This window comes from Setaria italica, chromosome I, assembly GCF_000263155.2.
Source record: "Setaria italica strain Yugu1 chromosome I, Setaria_italica_v2.0, whole genome shotgun sequence".
Lineage (NCBI taxonomy): Eukaryota > Viridiplantae > Streptophyta > Magnoliopsida > Poales > Poaceae > Setaria > Setaria italica.
In genome coordinates, this window is record NC_028450.1 from 40,092,180 (window position 1) to 40,103,425 (window position 11,246).

At 47.4% G+C, this 11,246-nt stretch overlaps 2 protein-coding genes across 3 annotated transcripts; one reads left to right on the top strand and one right to left on the bottom strand.

Moving 5' to 3' along the window:
- Window positions 1–1,630: 1,630 nt before the first annotated feature.
- On the top strand, window positions 1,631–6,557 carry LOC101764923 (eukaryotic translation initiation factor 3 subunit G-like). 2 transcript variants are annotated; one of them, XM_004954116.2, is made up of 2 exons: window positions 1,631–2,069; window positions 5,825–6,557. In XM_004954116.2, exons 1-2 carry the CDS (start codon window positions 1,727–1,729, stop codon window positions 6,355–6,357), a joined length of 876 nt encoding a protein of 291 aa, XP_004954173.1. In that variant the 5' UTR covers window positions 1,631–1,726; the 3' UTR covers window positions 6,358–6,557. The 2 variants fall into 2 exon arrangements, 1 of the variants encoding a protein (XP_004954173.1); XR_001393234.2 differs by lacking the exon at window positions 1,631–2,069 and adding an exon at window positions 4,283–4,607 and having other exon boundaries at window positions 5,825–5,944.
- Window positions 6,558–6,780: 223 nt separating this feature from the next.
- LOC101765313 lies at window positions 6,781–9,069 on the bottom strand. Its single transcript, XM_004954117.4, has 2 exons — window positions 8,912–9,069; window positions 6,781–7,640 (listed from the first exon to the last, which is right to left on the bottom strand). Exons 1-2 carry the CDS (start codon window positions 9,019–9,021, stop codon window positions 7,037–7,039), a joined length of 714 nt encoding a protein of 237 aa, XP_004954174.1. The 5' UTR covers window positions 9,022–9,069; the 3' UTR covers window positions 6,781–7,036.
- Window positions 9,070–11,246: the final 2,177 nt, after the last annotated feature.

The window sequence follows — 11,246 nt, forward strand, 5'->3', positions numbered from 1 at the left end:
CTACTATGGAGGCTGTACGACGAGCTGACTCTATTAACCCTGGTTAAATCAGGATTCTACAATACGTTGTTCCAGTATCCATTTACTAATGATGGACTAATTAGACTTAATAGATTCGTCTCGTCGTTTAGCCTCCATCTAGGTAATGGATTTTGTAAATAGTCTACGTTTAATACTCCTAATTAGTATCTAAACATTCGATGTGACAGGTGATAAAAATAAGTAAAAGGAACCAAACACCGTATATTTGAGCCAGCGAGGCAACCCCCTATTTGAGCCAGCGAGGCAAGGCGATGCTAGCGTAGGAACCAAACTGCCCCTCCGTTCCCTGGCCTTCTGATAACCCAAACTGGAAACTGCAGCGACCTGCAATTCTGTACGTCCTACACGTTCGTGTTGCTCCCATGCAATGCAACGCAGATGCACCAAACGATGCTTTCCATTGCCAGGCAAGCTTACCCCGCTGGTTGTCAACTTGGTGCCGGATGCCGTTCGCAACAATGAAGTGCTCCCTCGCTTCTTTATTCAGTCCACCCAGTGGCGTCAAGCGCAGGGTTGGTGGCAGCACTCCAGGCCTCCAGCCACCAACGACCCGGGCCGGCTCCGGGTCCCACCTGTCATGCAAGCGAGCGGCGCTGTCGGCGTATCAATGTGACCTCGCCCGGAGGAGACGGCAGCGGCCACGTGCACGCTGCGGTGGCGTGGGCCAGCCTGGCACGCTGCCGCCGGGGCCGGCTGCCGGCAGCATCGATGGGAAGGAGGAAAGGAAAGGAAGGGATCGCGGATCGCCTGCTGTACTGCTGTTTGAATTGATGACGAGTGGGCAGGATGGTTGCCTGGCTTCATTTCACGAATTGGACCGTTGGACAGGCGGGCGGAGAACGCGAAGCCCCGCTCCAGAAGACCAGAACCGAGTGGTATTCATCAGACACAGACAGGCAAGGTTTACCACGTCCTTTTCTCCTTCGGAACTGGACCAACAAGACTAATAGTCCGTTTTCTAGAACATTGACGCCGACGCCTCCATTATTACCTCTAGAACGACAGTACTGTGGCACGTATTAGTCGTACGCTTTTGCCGCCTGTCGGGCCTATAATCTCTCCTCTCGCTATCCCATCGATTCTCCAAGGAAGCAAACGATGAGAAGCTGTGGACACACAGTCGAAGAACTAACTATACGTCGTCTCCTAATTATAAAGCCAGGTACTAGCCGCCAGAACGACCACGACACTAGAATTGAAATTTTGCATGTGCGCCTATCAAAAACTTCTATACTCTTTCCACCCCTCTTTCACAAATCTTGTAAGCACTGACTTCGCTTATTAATACAAATGTTCAGACGGCTTCTTGTGTAAATAACGAAAATGGAAAAGAAAAAATAAATCTTACACCACGCACGGTCCAAACACCTTCTCCGCAGGCTGCCTCGAAAGCTTGCCTACCCGAGAAAGCCCATCGTAGGCCTTCTGGATTTTTGTTAGGCCTGCCTGATCCGGCCCAGTTATTCGATTTTCCCCGGAGATTGGCTACGGCCCGTTTCCATCAATACCGCCTCGACAGATTGGCCCCACTATAAAAGCTTCCGGAACCCGGCACGCACGATCAAGACGAAACCAAACTAACCAGGCAACCAAGGACCCCACGTCCCGATCCGCGATCGCGGTCGCGCTCCGAAGCCCTAACGCACCTCGCCCGCAGCGGATCGAGAGCCGAGAAGAAGAGGCCATGGTAGCGGTGATGCAGAAGCAGCAGCACCACACGGAACGGTGGGGCGATCTCCTGGACGACGACGGCTGCGACCTCGACCTCGGCGTGCTCCTCCCGCCGCCGGTCGTCGCCGGGCCCGACGCCAAGGGCATCAAGAAGGTGATCGAGTACCGGATCGACGCCGAGGGCAACAAGGTCAAGGTCACCACCACCAAGCGCGTCCGCACGGTGCGCCGCTCCAAGAACGCCATCGAGCGCCGCTCCTGGTCCAAGTTCGGCGATGCCGCCAAGGAGGACGCCGAATCGCGGCTCACCATGGTATCCACGGAAGAGATCCTCTTCGATCGCACGAGTGCCTCAGGTCGTCGCCGTTTTATAATTTTCTTTTTGTTTCATCTGATGAATCTGCATTGTTGGTTGATGTTCATATGTTCTGTTCTAGACGCAATTGATGTTCATATGTTCTGTTCTAGACGCAATCGATCTGGGTTAGAATTGGGTAGGTATGGTTCGATTCATGAGTTCTGTTGCTACATGATATGCACGTCAAATTTTGGGGATAGAATCGAGATTGCTGTAGGTACATTGCTGTTTTTGATGCTTTTAGATTCTACATGATAGTATTGACATCTTTCATGATAGGCAATAAGCACTGTATAACAGGTCATCCTACACAGTCAGAGTCAGATCTAGATTTTCGATTTTTTTCCCCCTGAACGTGATTAGTTGGTTGTCATTGTTAACCTAATCTTCATATACCATAGGCATTGTAACAATGTTCTAGTTTGTCTGCTGAGTAGGAGCAATAATCGCTAGATACTGCAAGGAGAAAGACCATAGCAGGTTTGTAGTTTAAATTGTAAGCAGTGGTAGGGTCGAATCAGATAACAAAGTTATTCTTTTATTTGACTGCAAAATCCTTTTAGCTTCAGAGAATCTACAACTCTGAATTTGCATTGTATTGTATTAATTAAAGAAACCTATAGATGTATTTGCTGATCATGTAAACTGTAAGTTCATTAGAATTGGATTTCCTAAATGAATATGTGGTGCTATTACACTTGCACTTTAAAAAAGCCGGGTGTCAGCGTGTTATTAGGACTTAGTTACTTTTGATTACCACCTGACAAAAGTATATCAATACTGCACATCTTATGAAAATAGACCCTCTCATTCAGCCATTGCTAATTTCCTACGTAGCAGTGCCGGTAACACGAATCTTCTCATAACATCTGATTTTGTATATATACTAGCAGAAATACCCGTACGATGCTACATGTTGTTACTGTGCTCTCACGTTATTATTCGCTTATTCCTAATATGTTGGTTTCGCTTCACAATATGTTTGTGCATTGTCCCTAGTAGTCCTTGGTATAGTAGTAGAAGGTATTTGTGGGTGATTTGATTCCATATGTTTATTACATGGGACCCACACATGGAAATAAAAAAAATTCACCGCTTAACCTCCACTCTATTCATTCATTCGATTTCTCCCGTACTCATCGTCATCTAGCCAGTCGCTGCCTCTTTGTCCATCGGTGCCACCCGCATCTTGCCCCATCCTCACCGTCGCCTAGGCGCTGCGCATCTTGCAATCCTCGCCATCGTCCAGGCAAGCGCTCGTCTTCCCTATGCCTAGTCTCGTTCCCACTTCGAGCGCTAGGCCACAGTGCCTCTGGCCGCCATGATCAGGAGTGTGTCCTCCTCTTCTTCTCGTTTCCATCCACCTCCATTCTATAATTCACTCCAAACCGTTCCAATCAAGTGCAAAATCGAGCTTGTAGTTGCTAGATGTGGAGGTCTTAGTTCCGGATTTGGAGGGGATGGACATCATTTAGGGGGTGTGAGGTCTCGGCCTCGGCCTCCTCCCCTGTTTGCGTTGCCTGCTGACTGCTATTGCATCCCCCCACCTAGCGCCATGCCCTCGCTGGCACATGGCTCTACTTCATTCACTGCAAGGAAGCACTCGGCTTCTTGTTTTCTTTCCTCTTCCTCCTCTCTCCTTTACCCCTTAGGTCCAGGTGGCGAGTAGGGCGTTCCTTTCCCCTTCCTCCTCTCTCCTCACCTCTTAGGTTAGGTGGCGGGTAGGGCATGCAGCCTGAGGGAGCAGCTACCCGCCAAGACGAGCGGCAGTAGTGCGTGGTGAGTGCGGGGAGGGTTGACCACGCAAGTGACGGAGCGGTGGCGCGCGTCCCGTGCCGCAACAGGATTAAAGGTTGGACCTCGGATCAATTGTAGTAAAGTTTGGGAATCTTTTTGCCGGTGAGAAGAGTGGCGTGCGGAACTCCGCCGGCTGAGCGTCGAAGAAAGGACGGGAGCGCAGCGAGACGTGCTCCGCGACGACAGGCTGGTTCGTGGGGATGGCGGAGGGAGTGCGCTGCGGACACGTTGCCGGCCTCGAATACCAACGAGCGAGGAAGAAGGAACTACGGCCTATTCAACTCACAGGACCGCGGCGGGCTGGACGAAATGCTCGTGACCTGTTACTCGCTGCTCGATTCGGCTCAACTCGTTTTATTTTTCTACCAAGCCGAGCGGACAATTTAGCTTGTTATACTGACGAGTGAGGTGGAGCTGTTCAAAGCATATTAGCACCGGGAAGTCCACGCGGAGCAGCTCAACAAAGCCCAACTGACCTAGGAAACACTATAATCTCCGGCCCTCCCCACCCATCCCTTCGGAAGTTCCCCCAACTCTCTCTGCTCGCCGCCGTCTCCCTGCCAGCAGCCGCGCCCGCACCGCTCCACTCCCTCCGTTCCTCCCTCGGATGCAAGAATGACTCAATCTTCAGCCACCGTAGTCCATAGCAAAACATCCTGCAAATCCGATCTGTTCTCTCCGTTGTTGGTCGCTGCGCGAGTACTCGATCTTGGAGGACAAGGCGACCATGGCGCATGAGGTTGAGCTGCCGCGCTCTCTCTTGTGTTTCCTTTGTTTTTTAATCGGAATGATATTCCTTAGTTCTTGACTCAGTCCAATAAGATTTAGTTCCTGCCGTGGGAACCGAGCTCACAAATTTGCCGTTTATTTCCTTTCCTGCCAAGAATTGCTTTTGGCTGCTGCTGCTTGTGCTGAATTAATGCCGGAACTTGTGCTTCAACCATCGCCGTTGTCACTTGCATCGCGGCGGTGCGGCCTGCCGCAGCCTGTCCGCCCCCTCCTTTCTCAGGTCAAGAGCTCCAAGGAGTGTGGGTTGATTATAAAAATTTTGAAGGATTTTTTCGCAAAACAACCATAAAAAACTACCACCCTTTAATAAAAAATATATAAAAATTTTTGGTCATGATTTCGACATTTTTTTTGAAGGAAATAGGAGGGGCAAGCCCGTGTTTTATTGAAAAAAGAAGACTGATTCACAGAGCGAGAAGACAACAAAGAGCTGGAAAGATTACACGGAACATTAAGAACATACATAAAAAAAAGGCAAAAGGACTACAGGTTGTGGAGCCATTCCAAGATAGGAGCTTTGTGGGCTTTCTTTGCTACGTGTAACGCCACAGTAGTCACTTCATCTTTGAATCCTCTGCGAGTATCCACCTCAGGTGTAATGTTATTGAAGGTCCAATCATTCCTTACCGACCAAATAGCTCATGCCATGAGAGTGATGATCTCCATAAAGAAAGGGACATTGAGCTTTCGTTTGATAGAGTTTAGGATATTCAGTGGCTGTCTGGCTGTGTTCACCACAATGCCAATGGAAGCCCAACAGGCTTTAGCAAAATTGCATCTTAGAAATAAGTGTGCCACTGTCTCTCTTTTTTGTAAAATGCAGAGCTCATAGGCGTATGAGTCAAGTAGCATTGTTTTCCTGGCCAGGATGTCTTTGGTGCTGAGTTTGTCCTTCACTAACAACCAGAAGAATACCTTGTGTTTCTTTTGACATTTGGAAGCCCATAACCATCTATGTATTGTGTGTGTTTGTCTTGATCCTGTATGCTTTGGAGATCGAGAAAAGGGGATTTCCCCATATATAAGTCCATATATCCTTGCCATGCAGAGATCCTGCAGCTCCAAGATTTCGACATCTTTGGTTCTGAAGTCTCTTAATTTTGCCAGTTTTGCAAAGTATTGTTATCATCATGTCTTCTTATCTGCTAACAGTTCTCTGCTTTGCAGGGAGCAAAGCTGAGGAGACTAAAGTTGATTCACTGGTCAAGACAGATGAAAAGGTGGGAGGTCTTCTCATGGTTTGCAGAACCTGTGGGAAGAAGGGTGACCACTGGACCTCAAAGTGCCCCTATAAGGACCTTGCTCCACAACAGGGTGAAAGTTCTACCGACAGGCCTCCTAGTGCGGACGGCTCTGCAACTCCTGGGAAGGGTGGAGCATATGTTCCTGTTTTCAGGAGGTCAGGTGCTGATAGGAGTGGAGTAGACGTGATGAGGCGGAGGAACGATGAGAACTCGATCCGCGTGACCAACCTCTCAGAGGATGCACGCGATCCGGATCTCGCAGAGCTGTTCGGCCAGTTTGGCCCTCTTAACCGTGTATATGTGGCATTAGATCGCGCGACTGGAGAAAGCAGGGGGTTTGGCTTCGTCAACTTTGTTCACAGGGAGGATGGCGAGAAGGCTATCAAGAAGCTCAATGGTTACGGTTACGATAACCTTATCCTATGCGTCGATTGGGCAGCACCAAGGCCCAACTAGTTTTTGCTACTAGTGCTTCATATATTTATATTTTTATACTCGTGTTATACTATCAGTATGATGGTTTAAAGTAGCAGCCTTGTTATGAACATACCACTTTGTCGCGATGCTGCTTTATGTTATTTTGTTTGGACGACAATACTTGAACTCGCTGATGTTTTTGCTGTGTCGAGAATCTTGCAAATGTGAATTTAGGAGTATTGTTTCACTTCTCAATGTCGTCTGTCTTTGTATAGCTTTTCCATCCAGTCTATACAGTGTGCATTCTGCTTGTCACTTAGCATCAGCGTAAGATGCGATGCCCTGTTCTGAATTTTGATGCTATGGATCGGCAACGGTGTTCCACTGTTCCATGTTAATGCTGCAGCCGTTTAGCCACGATCAAACGTGTTATCAGCCAGTTCTGAACACAAGACGTTCCAGTTTGAGTCTCTGACCACATCAACTTTGACGACATGAAGCCTGTAACAATTATCTGAACTACGGCAACATAGTATCAGAGTAGCAGTTGATCTGTCAGCTGCTCATACTGGCAAACCACTGAATTTTGCCCCCCAAGCAGAACGACAGAACAGAATGCAACTAAACTCTCAAATATGAATTCATATGTTTCACGCCTGTACTCCAATACCTTACCCAACGACAATCAATTTCATTCATCGAAGTGCAAGACTCAATTTCACTCATCGAAGTGCGAAGCATGATGGATGCACATGAACCATTTGCCATCAACCTTCTCAAACACATTGGTTGCCACCTGCTTCCCCCAGCTGCTGCTCCCCTTGGTCCTGACCAGCTCCAGGCAGGTGACATAACCGACGTCGCCTCTGACATGGACCTCCACGTCCTGCAGGTCGATCTGCAGCGGGAACTCGTAGTCGGCGTCGCAGACCATCTCCCAGCTCTGCATCACCATCTCGTACCCGGAGATCCTCCCCGCCGACGGGTGCACCACGTAGACGTGGTCGCCCTTGGCCCAGGCCTGGTGCATCGCCACGAGGTCGCCGTTCTTGAACGCCGTGTAGAACCGGGTGTTCGCCGCCAGGACCGCCGACCTGCCGTCCTGCTGGAGCACGCGGAGCTCGTCCCGCAGCGCCGCGGCGCGGGCGTAGTCCTCCTCCTGGATCGCCGTCTCGAGCTCACGTCGCAGGGACTCTTCGTCCGGGGTGCCGGCGGCGGCGCTCTCCGTGCTCGGACGCCCTTCGGCTTCCCCGCTCTTGACGTGAGCAGCTGGGAGCCTTGTGGCTTGGTGCGGACATGTGCTCGTCGTTTGGAGCCCTGCGCTGTTGACATGACCGGGGAAATGTCACAGCAAGCTCAGCTCAGCAGTACATTAACGAGTAACCATGGCGTTGCACAATCGTAAAGGAAACAATCTAATGTAAAAATAGCAGAATTTTATGAAAAGGGTGATGTGTGACTGTATATGCCAGCAAGATTTGACATTTAGACCTGAGGACTAGACAGAGAGGAATAAAGGCACACACAAGACTATAAAGAGGAGAAATAGGCACGATTTTAGCTGGTGTTGACTCAAATTTGGGTCAAACGAAAGTACTCGAACGTGCAATCCGCAAAGACGCTCCTTGCTGCGTCGATGCAGAGACCGGTTAGACCAGTATGGCAGGCCGGTTAGACCGATATCGCCGGGTTTCCCGGCAAGAGACCAACGAATGCCCGTCCAGGAAGGACCCCGTCAGGGCAGGCACATCATGGGTTGCCCTAGGCTCGGCAAGTCAGCTAGGGCGCCTTCTCATAACATGGAGATAGAAGAAGAACAACGGGAAAAGTAGGGTAACGATGAAGAAAGGTAAACAATAAAAGATAGATTGATTTTTGATCGATTGGATACCCTCAACCGGTCGTGGCCCTTTATATTTGTAGTTATATTTGTAGGATGGGGAGGTCTTGCCCCATTACTAATCAAAATCCTAATAAATCCCGTGTCAAAATAAAATTCCTAACTCGGACTATGCACACCAAACCAGTCTGACCGCCTTGGCAAACCGGTCTGATCGGTTTTTGCTGCAAATTTTTCTGAGGTCATAACTCTCTTATCTGAACTCTAAATCGGACGTTCTACATATGCATTCTGATCTACTCGACGAGAGATACACAATGATGAAGTTCAATTTGCTTTTTGAGGACTTTAGTCAAACCAGTCTGACCGGTTAGTAGACCCGTCGTCCAGTCTGCCAACTTTGACCGTCAATAGCTGGATTCATAGTTCTCACTTCTCAGGCCGACCTCAGAAGGGCAAGCCTGACATAGACTTCAGATTCACTGAACAAACTTAAAACAGTAATTCAGGTGAAGAAAGGCATGCATGTCTAGCATTTGGTGATTATGAACTTGAACCCTGAAGCCAAGCATAGGAATGTTGAGCCAAGCGCCAGAGATTAAATTTAGCAAGCCCCATGTCCTTGATTTTCCCCTAAACCCCCTGATTCAGAGATGCTGAAAGCTAGCAAAACCCAAAATAGCAAGATTACTGCACGAGCGCTCGACTCGCTACAGATCAACGCGAAAAGAAGCTTAGAGAAGGTATTCTCACAAGCGCCTAGCTCCGACGCGGAAGCAGCTTCCGGCTGCGGATGCAGAGGTCGCCGGAATCGCGGACCGCCACGAAGCCCTCGCCGGAGAGGCCGCCGCCGTCGCCGCCATAGCAGTGGAAGGATATGGTCCGTGCCCGTTGCTGAACGGGTAAGGTTTTCCTTTGTTTGCCACTTTGCCTACCTCTTCTTTCCTTGGGCCTTTCGGGCAGCTAATAGTTGGGCTTGGGCCGAACAGCTCGGCCCGAACTGTCACTAATGGTCCAGTACCCACAGCATCCATCTTCCTTTATCCCGTGCCGGATATTCAACAGTGAACATCCCGTTCTTCTCATAATGCCAGGGCAAGTTCATCTTCCACGTATATGTCTACTAGGAATGCGAATTCTCAGGATTTTTCTCTGCATCATGATCAAAGAAAATGGCCCTGACATTACCTGCCTGCCTCCCAGATGCGTCGTCCTGCGCTGGTCCAGAAGGTTGCTGGTGTTTCGGCTTCTTCCTTCTTTTCCTTTGATGTTCATTAATTATCTGTGCATCACTCACACCCGAGCTACAGCCTGATGCACTACAGTGGTGTTCTTGCCGTGGGTACGTCTGGCGCCCAACCGTCCATAGTTCTTGCGCCAGAGTTGTTAAAACATGATATTAGTTCATTAAGTATAAAAAAACCCCAATGGTTTACCTGTACCATGTTTCTTACATTTTTAGAGAAAAACTAGAAATAGGCAGTCATTTTTTTTTGTCTGTGTGGCTTCAACTTTCAAATCCCAGTGTACTAACAATTTCTATGACAATGTGCCGAAGTCCACAATACAACAGCTTTATTCCGGTTGCCACATGACCCTACTTAAAAAAAGTGCTTGCAATCAGCATGCTGAAACGTTAAGCTATACAGCAAGTTAATTATAGCGCTTGCGTGGAGAGTGCAAATATGAAACCAAACTCAAAATTTTGCTCATCAGTTCTTGCACCACGGCGGTTCCTTCACAGCAACTCGTTAGTTCTTGTGCAATGAGAACCCTGCAGGTTATTGGAGAACTAAAACGGTCTTTTTTTGGGGGGGAGGAAATAAAAACACTTCGGCAAGAAATGTTATGACCTAATTCTGGGATAAGACAAGGTGTAACCTTTTGAAGGTAATTACTACCTTAATCAAATGCCTCCATACAATCCGATAGTTCTACAGACAAAGTGACCATTCTCCTCCTAGCAGGCTTCCACAATTTATAGACACCAAGCTGTAAAGCAGAAGAAACATTTTTCCGAAAGGGAATACTTGAGAAAGATAGCATATTAACATTATTCTATATGTTTACAAGCTTGTTGAAATATCATATTCCTTGCTGGGAGAAGGAAATCTAAAGAAAAGATAGTAGAAACAAAACTGGGTGTGTTTTGCAAAGAATATTCAGGTCAACCTTTCTTGTATGGTTACAGAGTAGAAATAATGGGAAAATAGTTGTGCATGTCTAAGAAAGGCACTGGGAAACATCTTAAATCATACACTTCAATAAATCTTCAGTGAAAGCTCACCTGTAAGGGAAACTTGTGTTAACAACATCCTTTTTCCTAGAATCACAAGTGTAGTTACCAGGCTACCAGCTATGCAAGTTCTATTTTTCTTGAAACAAGCAGAAGAGATGCAAACCATTTCATTGCACAAAGAAAAAGAATAACTTACAATAGCGAACTGTCTCGAAGACTTAGTATGCATGCCACAAAAAACTAAAAAGGCAACCTACATCATGCTAGGGAAAAAATACAGTCAAGGAAATGGCTACTCCCTCCGTTTCGCAATGTAAGCCCACACCTACCATTGCGCAGAAACTAAGGAAACCTAACATTGATGAAAAATAAGCAATAAACCAACCACTTAGATGTCCTCATGGACACCTATTGAAACACTTAAATCTACATTATATGCACTGCATGGGTTGATCATTTCCCCCCTTTTTTTGAGACCAGGGTTGATCATTTCCCTTTAAAAGGCACACTTTGCATTTAAATTCTCTTGGAAACAATAAATCAATTATCACATGGGTATACATTGCGAAACGTACTCCCTAGGCTATACATTGGAAAATGGAAGGTGTAGTAAATATCTTAATGTGCCAATTTGGGACAGTATAATTGTTAAAAATAAATGAAACTGAACTACAAACCACAATGCAACTACAACAAAAACTTATCTCAACATCCACTTTAGAATTTAAATCGTTACCCTCCTCAAATTGTTTCACACAAACATCCAACAAATGTACCTTCAAACTGAAAGGACCAAATCAATTCATGAAAAACAAATCACTATAAATCACTCAGTTATAAGAAGCAAGT